At 41.4% G+C, this 21,953-nt stretch overlaps 1 protein-coding gene across 2 annotated transcripts in view; it reads right to left on the bottom strand.

The window, feature by feature from the left end:
* The window catches only part of PHF20 (PHD finger protein 20), a 203,615-nt gene that overhangs the window by 99,746 nt on the left and 81,916 nt on the right, over positions 1-21,953 (bottom strand). For both annotated transcript variants that reach the window (XM_011929128.1, XM_011929129.1), the window contains exons 5-9: positions 16,674-16,753; positions 11,624-12,011; positions 5,562-5,675; positions 3,992-4,171; positions 3,297-3,476 (exon numbers count right to left, since the gene is read on the bottom strand). In XM_011929128.1, the coding sequence (XP_011784518.1) occupies positions 3,297-3,476; positions 3,992-4,171; positions 5,562-5,675; positions 11,624-12,011; positions 16,674-16,753 (942 nt within the window). The remainder of the gene's footprint in view (positions 1-3,296; positions 3,477-3,991; positions 4,172-5,561; positions 5,676-11,623; positions 12,012-16,673; positions 16,754-21,953) is intronic.

A 21,953-nucleotide genomic window follows, 5' to 3' on the forward strand; every position in this document is an offset into this window, starting at 1 on the left:
AACCCGGGAGGCAGAGCTTGCAGTGAGCTGAGATCCGGCCACTGCACTCCAGCTTGGGCGACAGAGCAAGACTCTGTCTCAAAAAAAAAAAAAAATTTATCCAAATAAAAAGTGGGCAATTCTAAAGACACATAGTCTTATTTGTTTTTTAACTAAAAGTTAAGAAAAAAAAATTAGCTGGGCATAATGGCACACGCCTGTAGACCCAGCTACTCAAGTGACTCAGGCAGAAGGATCACTTGAGTCCAGGCGGTCCTGGCTACTCTGAGCTGTGATTGTGCCACCGCACTCCAGCCTGGGAAACAGTGAGACTCTATCTTTAAAAAAAAAAAGTCAAGTTTAAACAAAAACCAAAAGAATTTGTCATCAGGAACCTATAAGAAAATCTGAAGGAAATTCTTCATGCTGAAAAGAAATCTTCAAAGAAATAAAGAACATTGGAAATAGGCATGTGTAAATATGACTGTTGCTTTTGTCTTGTTGTCTTTAACATACATAATTGTGTAAAGCAAAAATTATAATACTACATTATGAAATTTATAATAGGCCAGGCGTGGTGGCTAACGCCTATAATCACAGGACTTTGGGGAGGCCAAGGTGGGTAGATCACTTGAGGTCAGGAGTTCCAGACCAGCTTGACCAACATGGTGAAACCCCATCTCTACTAAAAATACATTAAAAAAATTAGCCAGGCGTGTGGCACATGCCTGTAATTCCAGCTACTTGGGAGGTTGAGGCAGGAGAATTGCTTGAATCCGGGAGGCAGAGGTTGCAGTGAGCCAAGATCACGCCATTGCACTCCACCTGGGCAACAAGAGTGAAACTCCATCTCAAAAAAATAAATAAAACTTTTTTTAAAAAGGAATTTATAGGATATGTAGATATAATTCATGTGACAACTACAACATGGGGGAGGTTAATGGAACATTTTTACATAAAGTAGTTCAATATTAACTCTAAAGTGAACTGTGAAAAGTTAAGGATGCATACCATAATCCATAGAGTAACTTCTTTAAAAATGCTAGAAATACATCTAAAAGCTAACAGATGAATTAAAATGAAATTCTTAAAAAATCAGTTAACCTAAAAAACAAGAAACAAAAGAACAAAACACAAATAAGATAAACAGACAACCAGCCTGGCCAACATGGTGAAACCCCATCTCTACTAAAAAATACAAAAATTAGCTGATTGTGGTGGCAGGTGCCTGTAATCCCAGCTACTCAGGAGGCTGAGGCAGGTGAATCGCTTCAACCTGGGAGGCAGAGGTTGTAGTGAGCAGAAGTCACGCCACTGCACTCCAGCCTGGGCAATAGAGCAAGACTCTGTCTTTAAAAAAAAAAAAAGGCAAAACACAGTCAAATGTTAGACCAAAACCCAACCATATCAACAATTACATTTAGGCCAGGCACGGTGGCTCACATCTGTAATCCCAGCACTTTGGGAAGCCGAGGTGGGCAGATCATCTGTAGTCAGGAGTTCAAGGCCAACCTGGCCAATATGGAGAAACCCTGTCTCTACTAAAAATACAAAAATCAGTTGGACGTGGTGGCACATGCCTGTAATCCTAGCTACTCGGGAGGCTGAGACATGAGAATTGCTTGAACCCAGGAGGCAGAGGTTGCAGTGAATGGAGATTGCACCACTGCACTCCAGCCTGGGTGACAAAGCAAGATTCTGTCTCCAAAAAAAAAAAAAAATTATAAATGTGTATGCATCTAAAAGATCTTCAAAATACACAAAGCAAAAATGACAAAATTAGGCCGGTTGTGGTGGCTCACGCCTGTAATCCCAGCACTTTGGGAGGCCAAGGCAGGCGGATCACCAGGTTAGGAGATTGAGATCATCCTGGCTAACATGGTGAAACCCTGTCTCTACTAAAAATACAAAAAAAATTAGCTGGGCGTGGTGGCGGGTGCCTGTAGTCCCAGCTACTCAGGAGGCTGAGACAGGAGAATGGCGTGAACCCGGGAGGTGGAGCCTGAAGTGAGCCGAGATCGCACCACTGCACTCTAGCCTGGGCGACAGAGTGAGACTCCACCTCAAAAAAAAAAGAAAAAAAAGGCAAAATTAAAGGGAGAAATTAACAAACCTACAATAACAGAGATTTTAACAACACTCTCTTAGAAATTGACAGAACTAGACCAAAAGGAAAAAAAACACAAAAATCAATTTGTCAGAGAAACACCATCAACTACCTTGATCTAACTGACAGATATAGAACAAACACACAACAACGGTAAAATACTCGTTCTCAAGTGCATATGAAACATTCACCAAGACAGATCATATGCTGGACCACAGATTAAATCTCAACAAATGTAAAAAGATTGAAATCCTACAAAGTATGTTCTCTGACCACAGTAAAACTATATTAGAAATCAACAGCAATAAGGTATCTACAAAAACATAAAATACTTCAAACTAAAAGAGCATACTTCTAAGAAACCCATGGTCAACAAATAAATCACAAGATATATTAAATTGAACAAAACTAGAAACACAACATATCAAAATTTGTAAGACGCTGCAAAAGCAGTGCTCAGTAGGAAATGTATGACTTTATTTGTTTGTTTATTTATTTATTTATTTATTTATTTATTGTTTAGACTGAGTCTCACTCTGTTGCCCAGGCTGGAGTGCAATGGCGGGATCTTAGCTCACCGCAACCTCCACCTCCTAGGTTCAAGCAATTCTCCTGCCTCAGCTTCCTGAGTAGCTGGGATTACAGGTGCCTGCCACCATGCCCAGCTAATTTTTGTATTTTTGGTAGGGTTGGGGTTTCACCATGCTGGGCAGGGTGGTCTCGAACTCTCGACCTCAGGCAATCCACCCACCTCGGCATCCCAAAGTGCTGGCATTACGAGCCACCACGCCCAGCCGGAAATTTATAACTTTAAATGCTCGTATTAGGAAGAAAGATCTTATCACCAGGTAATGAAAAAAAAAAGGAAGAAAGATCTAAAATCAATTAGGTAAAGTTCTACAAAAAGCTGAAGGAAGAAAGCAAGATCAAAACAGAAATCAATGATATTTTAAAAAATAAACAATAGAGAAAATTGAAGTAAAAGCTCAGTTATTTGAAAACAAAATAGATAAAGCCCTAGCCATACTAAGAGAGGGAACACAAATTATGAAAATCAGAAATGAAAAGAGCATAACATTAAAATGATAAGGGAATATTAATAAAAGGTGAAAATCATCAACAGAAAAGTCACTTTTTTTTTTTTTTTAGTTCACAAAGCATAAGCAAAAGTGTATATAAAAAGAGGATTAATTTAACTCTAAATATGAACCTTCCACAGTCGAAATCTCTTGTAATTCCACAAGGGGAGAAGTCGTTTCTGTTTTCATGGTGTTTTCTCCCATTGACGGGCAGTTCAACTCCAAGCTTGCAGCCCCGGATGCATCCCCAAAGGAGTGGCAAGTCAGTGCAGATGAGACCTGGCCAGCTTCCAAAGTAGACTTCAACTGACCTAGAAGAAAAAAAGAAAGTTTGGGGGAAATATACATGTATGCAATTCTGAAACCGAAAGTCCTACAACAGTCTAAGAAAGCCAGGGACTTTTTAGAGGAAGGAATTAATCTAAAACAAAAAAGTATACATTCACAGATTCCAGTACATACAGGCTGGCCTGTGAGCTTCTCAAAGAAAGAGGTTCAAGTGAAAGGAGAAATTGCTGGAAGTATAAACACAAAGGCACGAATGAGATGGCAGCAGAGAGAGAGAAGCAGGGCTCTTCAAACAGTGTACCTCCAGACCAACACTGAGTGGTAAATAAGCAAAACCAACCACAAATGCATCCAGAAAGTATGTCTATTGAATAAATCATCAGTGAAGAGCAATACATTATAAAAACACTGCAGCCCATTCAATAGTTTGATTTCAAGACAATTTAATACTTGTGGAAGGCAGAACACAATGATTTAGATTGATTCTCACTCAATAGGCACCAGGTTGGCAAGACAATTCCTGAACAGACTGACTCACCTTCTTCAGATTCCTTGGTACTAGACAACGTGTCTTGCAAAGGATCCGTATCAACCAAATCTGATACAACCAAGTCAGGATCTAGGATCTCATGGGTCCCATTAGTGGACAGCCTGGAGGAACGTCTCCTCGATAAGTCTTTGTCAGTGTTTTCCAAGTAGTTTTTTGACTTTTCCTGGGCTATTAAACCATTAAGAGAGTTGTAGTCAAGAGACCAACAAGAAGAAATAACTGTGCTACTACAGATTTCTGGGCTGGATGTCTCTAAAAGAACTTTACAGAGAGACTCCTGGAATGTTAGAGTAGTGATAAAAGCAAATACCCTTTACTAGTTTACAGTTTTAAGTAAGGGCAAAGCGTCCCTGCCAGGATAGAATTTCACTTCTTTAAGGATTCATGGTCTGAAAACATGTACTAGGTCATGTCCCAATCTTGACAACTATGCTCTATTTTGGGACTTCCCAAATGTACTAACTTCCAAAGTCAATAAGGTTTATAAGAGCCTTACTTAGAGCTATCACAAATCCTTTTTGGAGCCAACAGGGTACTTTTTATTTTAAATTTATTTAAATATTTGAGCCAACTCACTCCAGAGGGTATTTTTTTAAATAAATAAATAGTATTTTATTTTGTATTTTTATTTTTTGTAAGACAGAGGCTCACTCTATCACTCAGGCTGGAGGACAGTGGCACAGTCTTGGCTCGCTGCAATCTCGGCCTCCTAGGTTCAAACAATTCTCCTGCCTCAGCCTCCCGAGTAGCTGGGATTACAGGTACCTGCCACCACACCCGGCTAATTTTTTTTTTTTTTTCTTTTTTTGAGACGGAGTCTCGCTGTCACCCAGGCTGGAGTGCGGTGGCGCAATCTTGGCTCACTGCAAGCTCTGCCTCCCAGGTTCACACCATTCTCCTGCCTCAGCCTCCCGAGTAGCTGGGACTACAGGCACCCGCCAACACGCCCGGCTAATTTTTTGTATTTTTTAGTAGAGACGGGGTTTGACCGTGTTAGCCAAGACGGTCTCCATCTCCTTACCTCATGATCTGCCCACCTCCACCTCCCAAAGTGCTGAGATTACAAGTGTGAGCCATCGTGCCCAGCCACACCCAGCTAATTTTTATATTTTTAGTAAAGACAGGGTTTCACCATGTTGGCCAGGCTGGTCTCAAACTCCTAACCTCAGATGATCCACCCACCTCAGCCTCCCAAACTACTGGGATTACAGGCATGAGCCACTGCGCCCAGCCAATAAGTAGTATTTTTAAAGTTTCACTCTACATAGAAACCCATCCCTTCCTAAGCCATTAAATTTCCAGTGGCATCCAAATCAAATGTGATTTATGGATATGGAGATGATACCACAGAATCCAGCATTAGTACAGTTTGTGCTTTGGGATTTATTTTTCTTCTAGCAAAAACTCCTTCTGATCCAACTGCATCCCACTCACATTACCTCATGTGACCAGAGACAAACATTAGAGCCTATAGGGAATGGGGGACAGGATGAATATAGAGGAGGTTGACCTAAACAATGTCAAATTCTAGCCACACATAAACAAACTGGAGACTCACATGAATTTTTGTCAAGCCGAGGACGTTTTAAAGGGACTTCACATCCTTTTGATATTTTCCGTCTTCTCAATTCCAATGTTATTGGTTGCAAAGTTTGAGAGTTTGAATCCACAGCTACCATGTTTATAAAACCACACAAAAAAGATACATAATTTCTTAGTGTCTGTCATTTTTATATACAAATAAAACATATATATGCAGAAATCACTGCATTATAAATGGACCATCAAAATGTCATTCTTACTTAAGATAAAAGAAAAAAAGTAAAATGAGTGAGAAATTACTTCCTTATAGGAGATACCTTGCAAATTGACCTCCTGAATCTATGATCCAGCTCCAGTTTTCAACCTCTACTTGCTACATTAATTACCTTAGCATTGGGCCTAGTTTTGCGGGTACAAGAAAAATGTCTAAGAGAATTTGGTTTTGTTTTTTTTTCTTTTGAGACGGAGTCTTGCTCTGTCCCCCAAGCTGGAGTGCAGTAGCACGCTCTCGGCTCACTGCAACCTCCGCCTCCCAGGTGCAAGTGATTCTCCTGCCTCAGCCTCCAGAGTAGCTGGGATTACAGGCACCCAACACCACACCCGGCTAATTTTTGTAATTTTAGTAGAGTCACGGTTTCCCCATGTTGGTCAGGCTGGTCTCGAATTCTTGACCTCAAGTGATCCAGCCACCTCGGCCTCCCGAAGTTCTGGGATTACAGGCATGAGCCATGAGATCCGGCCGAGAATTTGTATTTTCTTAAACACAATCCTAAAAAAATTATTGGGAGACTATGCTACTTAATAGTCAATGTTCCAGGCAAGCCTGCTGGTCCCCAGCAAACCCAGCTCTGACATAATTTAGCAGTACAGACGCTAAGCCTTTGAAGAGTACTTACTATTTAGTTTTCTGTTTGTTTGTTTGCTTGCTTGCTTGTTTTTTTGAGATGAAGTCTTGGTCTGCTGCCCAGGCTAGAGTGCAGTGGTGTGATCTTGGCTCAATGCTACCTCTGCCTCCATGCTACCTCTGCCTCCTGAGTTCAAGTGATTCTCCTGCCTCAGCCTTCCCTGTAGCTGGGATTACAGGTGCCTGGCACACCTGGCAAATTTTTTTTTTTTGGTATTTTTAATAGAGATGGGGTTTCACCATGTTCGCCAGGCTGGTCTTGAACTCTTGACCTCAAGTGATCTGCCCACCTTGGCCTCCCAAAGTGCTGAGATTACAGGCATGAGCCACCTGCCCGGCATAGTACTTACTATTAGTTTTTTTTTTGAGATGGAGTTTCGTTCTCATTGCCCAGGCTAGACTGCAATGGCGCGATCTCAGCTCACTGCAACCTCTGCCTCCCAGGGTCAAGTGATTCTCCTGCCTCAGCCTCCCAAGTAGCTGGGTTTACAGGCATGCATCACCACGCCTGGCTAATTTTGTATTTTTAGTAGAGACAGGGTTTCTCCATGTTGGTCAGGTTGGTCTCAAACTCCTGACCTCAGATGATCTGCCCACCTCGGCCTCCCAAAGTGCTGGGATTACAGGCGTGAGCCACTGAGCCTGGCCCTTACTATTTAGTTTTAAACCTACCACCTAAGAAGCTCTCCCCAAATCAGAAAAGATGAGAATTAAAAAGGCAGGCAGAAGGAACTGGGAAGTTGAGCAAGAAGGCAAGGCTAAGGGGTCTCAGGAAGGGTAAAAGGAGGAGAGAGAAGAGCAAGGAGGAAAGGAAGATGGAGGAAGAGAAGTAAATGGGAGGAAAAGAGGAAGAGAAGGGAGAAAGATGAGAAGGAGGAAGAGTGACAGAAAAGACTCATCTAAGACCTGTAGCTTCAGGTAGGTCAAATGGCTCAACAAGACACAGGCCTGAAGTGTGAGGAAACAAACCAGAAGACCATGGAACTCCAAGGTTCTTCCTGTGTTCAAGCTTCTCAATGTGCCAGTATTATTTTGTTCCAACTGACAGAACTTGGAAATCCCACACATTCCACATTAAACATAAATACAAACAGGCCGGCTGGGTGTGGTGGCTCATGCCTGTAATCCCAGCACTTTGGGAGGCGGAGGCAGGCAGATCACCTGAGCTCAGGAGTTCAAGACCAGCATAGCCAACATGGTGAAACCTTGTCTCTACTAAGCATACAAAAAATTAGCCAGGCATAGTGGCACGCTCCTGTAGCCCCAGCTACTCGGGAGGCTGAGGCACAAGAATCACTTGAACCCAGGAGGCAGTGGTTACAGTTAGCCAGGATTGTGCCACTGTACTTCAGCCTGGGAGACAGAGATTCCATCTCAAAAAAATAAAAATTAAAAGAAAAAATACAAACAATCCTCTCTAAATAGCTCAGATCCTGTTCCCAATCAAGTCTATACAATCTAGGGTGCTCAAGGAAGGCTCTACAAATCAATGAATTTATTCCAAGTAACGTTTTAAGGGGATTTGAACAATATATAGGATATTTGGCAAGTCTTCTTCCCTTTGATACTGTATATAAACAGGGGCTGACTATACAGAACTTGAGTGTTTCCCAAACTCTTCTTACAGTATAAGTCATCTGGGAAGCTTGTTAACAACTCATATTCCCAGGTTCCCATCCAGACAGTCTGACTGGGAAAGAACTGAGACATGGCTGGAATATGTTTTTACAAATGCCTTGGGCAAGGATTAACCGTAAACTAGGAAAACATCCTTTCTATATTAAATTTATCCTACTCGTTATGAAATCCTATACTTATAAAAATATAAAAACCAAATGTCCTTTTTCTTATCTCAATGGAGTCATGTGGCTTCAAAGGAGCAGTCTGCTTATTGGGGTACAACTACTCCTGTACATACTTTCTGGAGGGTAAAAGCCAGGGCATGAATAGCTAACGCAGAATCAGTTTCAGAACACTCAGTTCTCACACATACTCTTTCCTAAACTGAGTTAAGGACATGTCAGATTTCTGCCAGTTTACATTTTCCACCCCTCCTTGTATAATAACCGTCTTTAACTACCCTTCTCCCACTTTACATAAAAGGGCCTGCCTCTCATTCATCCCACATCTTAACATGGTGCTCTGCCTGGAGGTTTAAAATTTCCAGATTTTCTCAACTGGGTTTCCTCACCTGAACAGAGATACATTTTCTCTGTTTTTGTAAGGGTGGTATACAGCTATTACCATTCTCAACGCACTAAGGTCAATCCATCACAGATCAAGGATGCCTTGGGTATTGTGGCTTCTCTCCCAGAACTCAGTTAAGAAAGCCAGTGAACATAAAGCCAGTGCTGTCCAAAAGAAATATGCTAAGAGTGCAAGCCACATGCAATTTTCTTTTTTTTTTTTTTGAGATGGAGTCTCACTTCATCACCCAGGCTGGAGTGCAGTGGTGTGATCTTGGCTCACTGCAACCTCTGCCTCCTGGGTTCAAGAGATTCTCCTGCCTCAGCCTCCCAAGTAGGTGGGATTACAGGCTCATCTAATTTTTATGTTTTTAGTACAGATGGGGTTTCACCATGTTGGCCAGGCTGGTCTTGAACTCCTGACCTCAGGTGATCCACCCACCTTGGTCTCCCAGAATGCTGGGATTACAGGTGTGAACTACCATGCCCAGCCAATTTTTGTATTTTTAGTAGAGACGGGGTTTCACCATGTTGGCCAGCCTGGTCTCAAATTTCTGAGCCACCTTGCCTAGCGAATTTTAAATTTTTTCTCATCACATAAGAGGGTTTGGTTTTTAAGTGCCAGGCATGGTGGCTCATGCCTGTAATCTCACCACTTTCAGAGGCCAAGGCAGGAGGATTGCTTGAGGCCCGGAGATTTAGACAAACCTGAGCAACATAGTGAAACCCTGACTCTACAAAAAATAAATTAGCCAGGCATTGTGGCATGTGCCTATAGTCCCAGCTACTCGGGAGGCTGAGACAGGAGCATCACTTGAGCCCAGGAGGTGGAGAATGGAGTTAGCCACAATCACGCCACTGCACTCCAGCCTATGTAACAGAGTGAGACCCTGTCAAAAAAAACTTAAAAAGTTAATTTAAATACTATTTTATTTAATCCAATACCTTTCCTAAATTTGTTTTTTCTTTTTTTTTTTTAAACTGGGCTCAGCAATCTTCCTGCCTCAGCCTCTGGAATAGCTGGGACTACAAGCATGTGCCACCACTCTCAGACAATTTTTTCATTTTTTGTAGAGATGAGGTCTCGCTATGTTGCCAAGGCTAGTCTCGAACTCCTGGGCTCAAGTGATCCTCCCTCATCAGCCTCCCAAAGTGCTGGCATGATTACAGGGATGAGGCACTGCACTCAGCTTCAGCTTCTAAAAACATTTCAACATGGAATCAATTTTTTTTGTTTGTTTTGTTGCCCAAGCTGGAGTGCAGTGGCCCAATCTCAGTCACTGCAACCTCCACCTCCTGAGTTTCAAGCAATTATCTTGCCTCAGCCTCCTGAGTAGCTGGGATTATAGACACCCTACCACCAAGCCTGGCTAATTTTTCCTTATATTTTTCCAGTAGAGACGGGGTTTCACCATGTTGGCTAGTCTAGTCTCAAACTCCTGACCTCAAGTAATCCAGCCGCCTCGACCTCCCAAACTGCTGGGGTTACAGGCCTGGCTATAATCAATATTTTAAAATTGAGGTGTGTTACATTCTTTTTTGTACTATTTGAAATCTAGCATTTACTTATACTTACAGCACATCTCAATTCAGACTAGTTACATTTCAAGTAGTCAATAGCCCTATGCAGGTAGTGGCTACCATACTAGACAGCAGAGGTATAGGCCCTAGTTAGGCCTAGGGACAGTTGCAACACTCTCAGCTCTTGAGGGCAAAACCCAGTTACAAGCACTAGAGAGGAAGATCCCTTAGTTCATATGCAGACAAAGCAACCTATTATATAATTTCCTATCTTACAATGAGTACTAATACACTTATGTGATGTAAGTTAAAATTTTTTCCGCAGAAATTAAGTCTGATAGTCTGATTTGATAAGGAAGAGTGGCTTTGCATTCTCTACATCATTGGGGAATAATGAAAAGGCTTGATCTGTAGTTCCACAGTTTTGATGAAAATACGTGCGTGTGTGTGTGTGTGTGTGTGTGTGTGTGTGTGTGTGTTTTGAAATGGGGTGTCACTACATTGCCTAGGCTGGTTTGAAATTCTCGGGCTCAAGCAATCCTCCCACTTCAGCCTCCTGAGTAGCTGGGACAACAAACATGCACCAACGCACTCAGCCTTCATGTTTTGTATTTTAAGTATATCCACTACAGCTATTTAAACTTGTGAGAAAAAGATAAATACTGCTTTAAAACGTGCTAGGGGATTCACAGTTTCAACTGAACACACAAAGAATACACAATCAAGAATGTCTGAGGATCACTGCACATATTTAATCAACGGCACACTCAGGCTAGAGACCCAGGGACTCTTCATGCCACTGAATTGATTTGGAGAACGAGTGTTTGACTTAGGAAGGAATCAGGGCTTGTTTCATTCTTGAAGAAGTCCAAATTTTAAGTTTTTTAATAACTTCATTCTTCCCTAAATCTATACCCTCTAACCTTGACTCTTACAAATTAGCTATCTCGGCTTTTTATTTAGACTGTGAAAATTTCTAATCTATAATCACTCTCCAAAGAGCTCAATTTCAAAATGCACCCATGCTTTTCTAGCTCCATGTTCCTTTGTCCTCGTCCCCTTCAGAAGCCCATACCTTTTTACTACTTTTCTTTCACGTCTGTCTCATTAGAACTCTATTTCCTGATTCCAGGTTCTATTAAGCTGACTCAAACTGAGATCATTTGAAAAAGCACAAGCAAAAGTCCTTGGTTTATCAGGTTTATCATATAAGCTGAAGTATCCAGTCAACAGTTAACCACTACTTTAGGAAGCTCAGTTACGAACACACTTCCCAACTTAGATTCACTTGGATATGTGCCTCACTTAAATTCAGCTTCATGAACACAACTTGTTTCCAGATCATAAGAAAACTCAAAATCTGTCACAAAAACAAAGGATTGAAGTATACAAGTTACAAAGAACCACAAAAGGCCACAGAAGAATACTCTGGCATTGCCCACTGCAGAGCCCACTTGAAAAACTCACCAGTAGGAGCTATGGAAGGGGGTCTGCCTCGTTTTCTTTTGGGTTCCCTCAAGTTTTCTTGTGGACTCTTCACAATGTCATTTTCAGGTTTCTTATCCACTTGGGCATCTCCAGAATACTCCCTGTCGTTTTCTGAAATGTTTTCCTTGTCTTCCTTCTCGTTCTTGGGAAGACTTTTCTCTGACACTTTCCCCTTTTCAGAACAGATTAACTTTCCTTCTTTATCAGGTTGCTTGGGTCGCTTTTCTGTCTTTAAGGGTTTATCTTCTTTGTCTTTCTTCACATTCACTGTGGCTTTTCTCTGTTCTTTAAACTTCTCTCGTTTATCAGGAGATGATGAAAGACTTTTGTGATCTGTTTCTTTAGGCCTAGCATTACCCACAATATTCTAAAATGAGCAAAATAGCGATGAAACACTTCGTGATTACTTGTAAATACAAAATTAGGAATTTCTTACAAATGTATGAAGACAAACAAAGAAATTAAAACAGGACATATGCCAGGTCACATACACAAAGCACCACTGACAATATCCACCTGTACTAAGAGTTGAGAACCAATCCTTAAAACAATTCAATTATTCTAGAGACAGTGCAGTCTCCCTTATTATGACGAATAAGTCACTAGAAAATAAAACTCTGGGCTTTTGTTTGTTTTTGTTTCTGAGACAGAGTCTCTCTCTGTTGCCCATGCTGGAGTGCAGTGGCACAATCATGGTTCATGCAGCCTCGACCTCCCAGGCCCAAGCGATCCTCCCATCTCAGCCTTCTGAGTAGCTGGGACCACAGGCATGTTTCACCATGCCCAGCTAAGTTTTTTATTGTTATCTTTTGTAGCAATAGGGTCTCCCTATGTTGCCCAGGCTGGTCTCAAACTCCCGGGCACAAGCAATCCTCCTGCCTCAGCCTCCTCAAGTATCGGGATTGTAGGCATGAGCCACCATGCCTGGCCTTAAAATTCTGGAAAGCAATCTTTCTGACAAAGGTGTTCGAAGAAAATGCCTTCATGCTCTGTCCTTATCCCCAGCATGACTATTACTAACCCAGAGCTTTTCAGAGGCCTGGTTCAGTTTGCCAGCACGTGCTGATGTCTTGTGTAGAGAAATAACAAAACTGATCAGTTTGCCAGCATGTGCTGATGTCTTGTTTAGAGAAATAACAAAACTGATAACTGGAAGCTGAACAGGAAAACTATAAAGATTATCCAACCCAGAACCAGGGTCTCTGATTCCTCTACCAGGTAAAGGCTTTGCTCAGTTCAACAAACCACCTACCAGGTTCCTGAGCTATTTGGAGTTTTTGTCTATTGGTAGGAAATACTGCTTCTTAGTTACGTTCTCCCTACATTACATTCTTTAAAATTCACACTAAAAATCGAGGGTCCTCCACTGTGACTGTTTCATAATAATGCCAGGTCTGAAAGCTCTAGAGATTCCAAAACTATAATTAAGTTTATTTGTGTACATATCTCTCTTCTAGGACCTCAAAAGAGCAGAGACCACCATACTATGTTCATATGGGATCCCCAGCACCTAGCACACACTAGGCACATAGGTTTTCACTGGAAGCAGGAAGCAGTACCTAAATACTCAACAAATAAAAGTTTAATTTGTTCTACAGGGAAAAATAATAAACAAGGAAATATTTTGTCAAGTCGCCCAAATTATTCTGAAAGCAGCCAGGTTTGAGAACAGCCATTCCGGTAACGGTTAGCAGAAATATAAATAGAAATTGCCCTTCTTGTTGGGGGTTCAGGGAGGAGTTGGCAATTTGAGTCAAAACTAAAAACGTTATACCTTTGAACTAGAATAAACCCCTAGAAATAAAGTTAGCTAAAAGAATAATCAGACTTCTGTACCTGGATTGACAAATATCCTTAATGACCATTTGGGAACTGGTTACACAAAGTACAGTTCCATACATATTACAGAACACTACATAGCTGTGAAAAATCATATTATCAGGATATTAAGGAACTTGAGGAAATGTTAGTTAAAAGAAAAGAACAGTACTATATTAATGTACCACAACTTCAGTTTTGAAAACAAATAGATACACATATATATGTTTAATAAAAAACACAGAAAGATATATACATCAAATTGTCAAGCCATGTTATACACCAAAGCGTTAAGAACAATTATATCTGTTTGATGGAATAATAGAGTTTTTATTTTCTTTGTGCTTTGTACTTTTCTAATTTTCTACAGTAAGCTAAAAACATAAGTGTTACTAATATAGAGACTATCAAAACATTTATAAGACAGTGCAGTCCTACAGCAAAAACAAAAAAAACAAAAAAAAACTCCATGAAAAAACCTTTGAAATTGCCCATGACAGGTAACTGTAGCCAAACCACTGTACTCTCTTGGAAAAGAAGCCAAGTCCAGGAGCCATGGGCCTGTGCTTAAGGGCCTACTGGGCTAAGGTCAGACACTCAGAGGCCACTGGGAAATGAGAAATGAAGCATGGCACCCAAAAATCCTCACCGGGTAAGGCACCACCTCCAGGCCAAAGCACTGTGAATGCTATCCATCAATTTATTGAGAAACACAGAGAAAATAGATGAACAATTGTTATCTGGAGCCCTGGACTTCCACTTGGGAAGGTTCTGGATATAATCTGCCAATTCTGGACAAGTTTATAATTATGTCCTCTCTATTAACTCATTCCACAAACCTAACACAAACATTGCCAAATTTAAGGCCAAAATAATGTTTTAGACTACTGTATGGCTCCTTACATGCCTGAGAGGCAAGTGATCAAAGAAAAAGCATTATCAGGGCCAAAGCTTTATGTAATAATGTTGTTAATTTTCTGAAGAGGAAAATCAGCAAAAGGCAAATCAGCAAAAGGTAACTTTTGAGGTTACCTCAAAGGTATCATGTATCAAAATCCTTTGAAGCAGCTAGGCATGGTGGCTCATGTCCTGTAATCTCAGCACTTTGGGAGGCCAAGGTAGGCAGATCGCCTGAGGTGAGGAGTTCAAGATCAGCCTGGCCAACATGGTGAAACCCCGTCTCTATTAAAAATACAAAAATTAGCTGGGCATGGTGGCGCATGCCTGTAGTCCCAGCTACTCAGGAGGCTGAGGAAGGAGAATTACTTGAATCTGGGAGGTGGAGGTTACAGTGAGCCTAGACTGCACCACTGTACTCCAGCCTGGGTGACAGAGCAAGACTGCATCTCAAAAAAAAAAATCTTTACAAACTTACGATTAGGCTGGGCACGGTGGCTCATGTCTGTAATCCCAGCACTTTGGGAATCCAAGGTGGGCGGATCACTTGAGGTCAGGAGTTCAGGACCAGCCTGGCCAACACAGTGAAACCCCGTCTACTAAAAATACAAAAATTAGCCAAGTGTGGGGGCACACGCCTGTAATCCCAGCAAATTGAGAGGCTTAGACTGGAGAATCACTTTAACTTGGGAGGCGGAGTTTGCACTGAGTGGAGATCAGGCCACTGCACTCTAGCCTGGGCGACAGAGGGAGACTCAGTCTCAAAAAAAAAACTTACAAATATACATACAGAAGAATTCACTAAGAATCTGTGATAAGTAGAATCATTTCATCATCACAAAGACACAACAGAGGGCCAGGCGCAATGGCTCACGCCTGTAATCCTAGCCTTTTGGGAGGCCGAGGGGGGCAGATTGCCTGAGCTCAGGAGTTTGAGACCAGCCTGGACAACATGGTGAAATCCTGTCTCTACTAAAATACAAAAAATGAACTGGGCATGGTAGCACGCACCTAGTCTCTGTTATTTGGGAGGCTGAGGCAGCAGAATCACTTGAACTGGGGAGGCGGGGAAATTGCACTAGGCCAAGATTGCACCACTGCACTCCAGCCTGGGTGACAGAACAAGACTCTGTCTCAAAAAAAAAAAAAAAAAAAACCAAAGACACAACAGGTTATAGCATCATCAAATATTGTCACATCAACTGCCATCGAAGCAGATGAGTAACCAGTTACAATGCCTCAGTGGTAAAATCTTTTACTAAATTGCTAAATTAGCTGTCTCAGCAGCTGAAATTAGTAATAATCAGGATTTTTAAAAACACCAGTATCCAAATTTTGATCTCTATTTTCCCCTCAACTATTAATACATAAACATAAAAAAGACAAAAGGGGAAAAATCATGAAGAAAGTAGGCAACACTTCTAGATGGCCCATATTTATGCAAACCATATTTCCAGTACCAAAACTGAGGCCCCATGCTCAGGCAAATACATGCATGGTGACTGGAACGATAAGATACCAAATTCACAAACCAGGCACATCTAGCACAAGTGGCTGCCCAATCTGTGCCAAATGATAGCTCTGTAAACAACCAAGTAATGGTCCTAAGCTAAAAGACAGAGCTAGATGGAGAGAAAACATACTGGAGGTCTCCTCAAGCAATTCAACAAGTTCCCTGTGATGGCTAACAGCTCTTGTGCAGGGCAGGGCACAGAAAGAAGATAAGAATAACTAGACACTGTTGAAAAAAGATGACGAAAACAGAATATAGGCAATGGTATCCAAGTATTTGGCACTTTTGAAAAAAAATCTCTGTTAAAAGGAAACAGTGGCCGGACACAGTGGCTCACATCTGTAATCCCAGCACTTTGGGAAGCTGAGGTGGGTGGATCACCTGAGGTCAAGAGTTCGAGACCAGCCTGACCAATATGGTGAAACCCCGTCTCTACTAAAAATACAAAAAAAATCAGCCAGGCATGGTGGCATGCGCCTATAATCCCAGCAACTCAGGAAGTTGAGACAGGAGAATTGCTTGAACCCAGGAGGTGGAAGTTGCAGTGAACCGAGATTGCACCATTGTACTCCAGCCTGGGTGACAGAACGGGACTCTGTCTCTAAATAAATAAATAGGAAACAGCAAAGAGACAAATATTTACAACTTCTGAAAACCTACGTATTATTTTCTGGTGAAATTGTGTCAGATGGAGGAAATAAACACTTGCTATCATAAACAAATGTAATGTCTTTATTTGAGGAAACAAAACTACAATGTTAGCATTATTCATAACACAAAGCACAAAACCACATTTCTCACCTGATCTTTGGAAAAAGCTTTGACATGAATATGTTTGACAGTCTGAACTACTCCATCATAAAATTTCACAGTGTAAGTACCTAAAATTCAAGAAGATATCATGATTTTAACTCACAATTTCATGAAAGTGGTAACTTTTCAAAGTATAAACACAAGGGATCTCCAACTACATTAATCTCATAGGCATTTAAAACTGTTTAAGAATCATATTCAGTCTTACTTATGTCCAAGATAACAGTATGCTTGTCTTCATTTCTTAGTTAAGATTACACAGTTTTCTACCTACATAAATCGAAATCCATCAAAAAAATAAACTCACTTTTAGATGCTTCATTAAAATAAAAAAAAATTGCACTGAATTTAAGTGAAGAACAAAGAGCAGTAAAACAATTAAGAATGTGAGGAAAATGCAGACTTATTCCTTGGTGAATTTTTCACTTTTATAATTTAATCTTTATGTTCTGGGATCGGGGGCAGTAACAGCTCTTAAGTTTCAAAAGGAACATCACGGCTCACGCCTGTAATCCCAGCACTTTGGGAGGCTGAGGCAGGCGGATCACAAGGTCAGGAGTTCAAGACCAGCCTGGCCAACATAGTGAAACCTGTCTCTACTAAAAATACAAAAAATTAGTCACGCTTGGTGGCAGGCACCTGTAATCCCAGCTACTTGGGAGGCTAAGGCAGGAGATTCACTTGAACCGGGGAGGCAGAGGTTGTGGTGAGCCGAGATACTGCCATTGCACTCCAGCCTGGGCAACAGAGCAAGACTCCGTCTCCGACAACAACAACAAAAAAAGCCACATCATTCTGCTAAAGGTATTGTGTTTCTAGAGATGTGTTCTATTTCCACATCTCAAAATCCATTTGAATTATCTTCATGACACAATGTTTTAAAATAGAGACTTGGCCAAAACACAAAATGCTTGCTGCTACATTGTTAGTTTTTTTTTTGTTACACTGTTAGTTTTTTCCCAATAGAAAAAAAATTATTCAATAAAGATCCATCCCTGCTAAAAACCTTAAGCTGGAAACCCAAATAATCTTATCTTTCCAAATAAGGTGTCCAACTACAGAAGTTCTCATTAGTCGCACCCAAATAACACTTTCAAATTTTGCATCTTAGAACCAATTCATGCCTCACTCATTTTTGCCCCAGGGATTTAAAATAATAATCACAGTTAATCTTGTCAAGATTCAGTAAACCATTGGTAATCACATAATGGTTTCCACTAGTAAACAGGTTTTTCTCTGTTTAGAACCAATTCCCCCAACCCCTGCAAAAAACCCTGAGGTCTGGGAGCCGAAGAATGCAACAACAAAGTTAAAGCCTGGTTTTCTCCTTCCGGTACATTCTCTTCCCACACTCCTCCACCGCCAGTCCTCAACAGGGCCTAGTCAATGGCTAATCACGGGTACCAAATGAAGTCCAAAAGTATTCAATGTCCAACATAATCTGAGCCCAGTAATTTTCCAAACCTTATTTCTCATTACCACCATCCAATACTCACCAACTCAAAGTGACAAGCTACCCACTGAAACTGCCAGTGACACTTCTATCTCCATATCTGTATTAAACTGTTTTCCTTCTGGGAATGTGCCATTCCGTGATCTTTAAGTGCCCGGCTCAAATACCCACAACAGTTCTGTAACAGCTTCCTGGCTTTTCAGCTACTAATGATTACCTCCTGATCTGAACTTCTTAGGCTCATTTGGCACCAGCCTACAGAGCTTCAAACTTAGGTCTACCTTCATATAAGTACAGATCGCAACTCAAAAGCAGGCTTTTCAAGGCCAGAGACCACATCTTAGACCACTTTCTTCCACACACAGTACCTGCCTCAGAGTAGACCAGTGCTTCTCAAAGTGTGGTCCCACATCAGAAGCATGAGTAACTCCTGGGAACTCATTAGAAATGCAAGTTACCAGTCCCATCTCAGATACACTGAATCAGCAACTGGGAAAGGGGGACAGGAATATGCGTTTTTAATAAGTCCTCCAGGTGATTCTGATGTACACCAAAGTCTGAGAACCACTGCCATAGACAATTAGTAATTACCTACTGACCTTTATTCCTGGTAATTACAAAATAAAGGTGATTATTTGTCACAGGTGTCACCAATACATAAAGAAACTAGCTAGCAAGACATAGACAAAATTCGATGTTCTCACTTATTTGTAGGAGCTAAAAATTAAAACAATTGAACTCATGGAAATAGGCAGTAGAAGGATGGTTACCAGAGGCTAGGAAGGGTAGTAGGTAGGGGTGGGGGAAAATGTCGATGGTTAAGGGGTACAAAAATGTTAGAAAGAATGAATAAGACCTAGGTTGCTAGCACAACAAGGTGACTATAGTAAAAAATAATTGTACATTTTAAAATAACTTGGCCAGGCATGGTGGCTCACACCTGCAATCCCAGCAATTTGGGAAGCTGAGGCAGGTGGATCACTTGAGGTCAGGAGTTCAAGACCACTCTGGCCAATATGGTGAAACTCTGTCTCTACTGAAAAAATGCAAAAAACATCAGCCAGGTATGGTAGTGGGCACCTGTTATCCCAGCTACTCAGGAGGCTGAGGCAAGAGAATCGCCTGAACCCAGGAAGTGGAGGTTGCAGTGAGCCAAGATCATACCACTGCACTCCAGCCTGGGTGACAGAGTAAAACTCTGTCTAAAAAAAATAAAAAATAAAAATAAAATAACTACATAATTGGATTGTTCATAACAAAGGATAAATGCTTGGAGTGATATATACTCCCACTTACCCTGATGTGATTATTACACATTGCATACCTGTATCGAGATATCTCATGTAACTCATAAATACATACACCTACTTACGTACCCACAAAAATTAAAAATTAAAAAAAATTAAAAATATAAAAAAAAAGAAACTGGCTAGCAAACAAGATAAAAGGATATATAGTTATGCCTGGTTGGTTTAAAACATCAGCAATTACATGACACCACCAATTAGATGAACAGGCTATGATAAAAGGATTAGAGCATAAAAGGATAAGAGCATAAACAATTATCTACACAGGCAGCTCAGCAATGACTTACAAGTACTTACAACAAAGGTCTGGGTTCCTGTTTTTCCCTGCCTATATTGTGAGGGTGTTGGCAAGCAAAGGAGTTATGATAAACAATGCTATGGAATTCTAAACAGACCCTTCTCAAGCAACCATGGTGCAACTCTGGCAAGTCCGGGGACAGAGATGGGGGGATGGGAGTTTTAAGACTCCAGTTATCCTGAAATCTTAAATATTATGTGTGCCGACAAGTCACCCAAGACTATATTTTCAACTATTTTATTAACAAAGTTAGTTCAGCATCAGTTACATCAAAATGAAAATTGTCGTTTTTACAGGCATTTCCAACATCCAAAAGTCAATATTAAGTAACGTTACCTATCAGTCCAACATTTTCAGCTATTTGGAGTTAATTTTGAAGCTTACTCCTGATGGCAGATTCCAGAAGGAGGACTTACATAAAAGGAACCTGAGTTCCATGATTAAGTCTGAGACAGCTACCACTGGAATCCAAGCCTGTCTACTGACCTCTGACCAATTTTTTCCCAGCACCCCACACTGCCTGTTGCTCAGGCTCCTCAACCTAATTCCAAACCACAGACCCAGAGTAGCACCAGCCACTCTGAAATGACCCAAACTACGGCCAAAGGTGCTAGGGACGACTATCCTTAGATATATCTCAGTCTTTGATCCTTTTAACTTCCAAAGGATTACCAAGGATCATCTTGAAACTTTCCCCTTTAATCATGCTAAACACAGCCCAACTTGGGCTTCAATAATTCAGAGACAATAATGAACAACAGAGAGGCCAAAATTTTGCTTTAATGGTTTCATGTATATTACTAAAAGATTGTCTTCCCATGGAATCCTCCCATAGGTGACTAGTTGTTCTCCTGTGACCACAAACACTACCTAACAAACATGTAAATGAAGGAACTCAAAGTAAGTGTATCCTGTTCTATCTGCTCTAACTTGACAGAAGGGCTACCTGCCTCAGATTCCCTTGAGAAGCTTTTGTCCTTAGACTTTAAGATGAAACAAAGCTTCCTGTCCTTGCCCCTCTGAGGGTTAAGGACTCAGCATTGCAGACAATCCTATAGCAGTCAGTAATAGTAGAATGTTCTAAGAACAAAACTAGAGATGCATAACAAGCTCATGTTCTCTAGGACCAAAGACATAGGGATAATACAAGGGTGATTTTGGATTGGACAGATTTCTGTTGCTCATGAAATCTACCACAACTAATATTCCAGGGCCTCTTTTTTTCTTAGAAACAGGGTCTTCATCGGCCAGGCGTGGTGGCTCACGCCTGTAATCCCAGCACTTTGGGAGGCCGAGGCCGGTGGATCACCTGAGGTCCGGAGTTCAACACCAGCCTGGCCAATGTGGTGAAACCCATCTCTACAAAAATATAAAAATTAGCCGGGCATGATGGTGGGTGCCTGTAATCCCAGCTACTCGAGAGGCTGAGGCAGGAGAATCACTTGAACCTGGGAGGCAAAGGTTGTAGTGAGCCAAGATTGTGCCACTGTACTCCAGCCTGGGCGACAGAGCAAGACTGTCTCAAAAAAAAAAAAAGACAGGGTCTTCATTACCCATCCTGAAGTGTGGTGGTATGATCCTAGCTCACTGCAGCCTCAAACTCCTGGGCTCAAGCAATCCTACTGTCTCTGCCTCACAAGTGGCTGGGACTATAGGCATGCACCAACATGTCCAGCCAATTTTTTATTTTTTAATTTTTAGTAGAGATAGCAGGGCATGGGGGTCTATGTTACCCAGGCTGGTCTCAAACTCCTGGCCTCAAACAATCCTGCCACCTCGACTTCCAAAAGCACTGGAATTACAGATGTGAGCCATCATGCCCAGCATCCAGGGCTTCTTTTCTATCTCATTCACTCTTCGGAAGTCAGATTATTCCAGAATGCCACAGAAGGAAAACAGAGGGTTTTCAAACATGTTTTCTCAGGCTGGTCTGAAAGTAGTGAGTTATCTCAATTGACTGTTCACAGTCAGTTACAGATCAAACTTCTTATTCTACTCTTTCCCTCCTCCTCACGACTGCTTTTGACTAGTCTTTTTTTTTTTGGAGATGAGTCTCACTCTGTCGCCCATGCTGGAGTCCAGTGGCAGTGGCATGATCTCCGCTCACTACAATCTCCACCTCCTGGGTTCAAGTGATTCTCCTGCCTCAGCCTCCGAGTAGCTGGGATTACAGGTGCACACCACCACGCCTGGCTAATTTTTTGTATTTT

Source organism: Colobus angolensis, unplaced genomic scaffold (assembly GCF_000951035.1).
Source record: "Colobus angolensis palliatus isolate OR3802 unplaced genomic scaffold, Cang.pa_1.0 Scaffold8, whole genome shotgun sequence".
In the NCBI taxonomy this organism is placed as follows: domain Eukaryota; kingdom Metazoa; phylum Chordata; class Mammalia; order Primates; family Cercopithecidae; genus Colobus; species Colobus angolensis.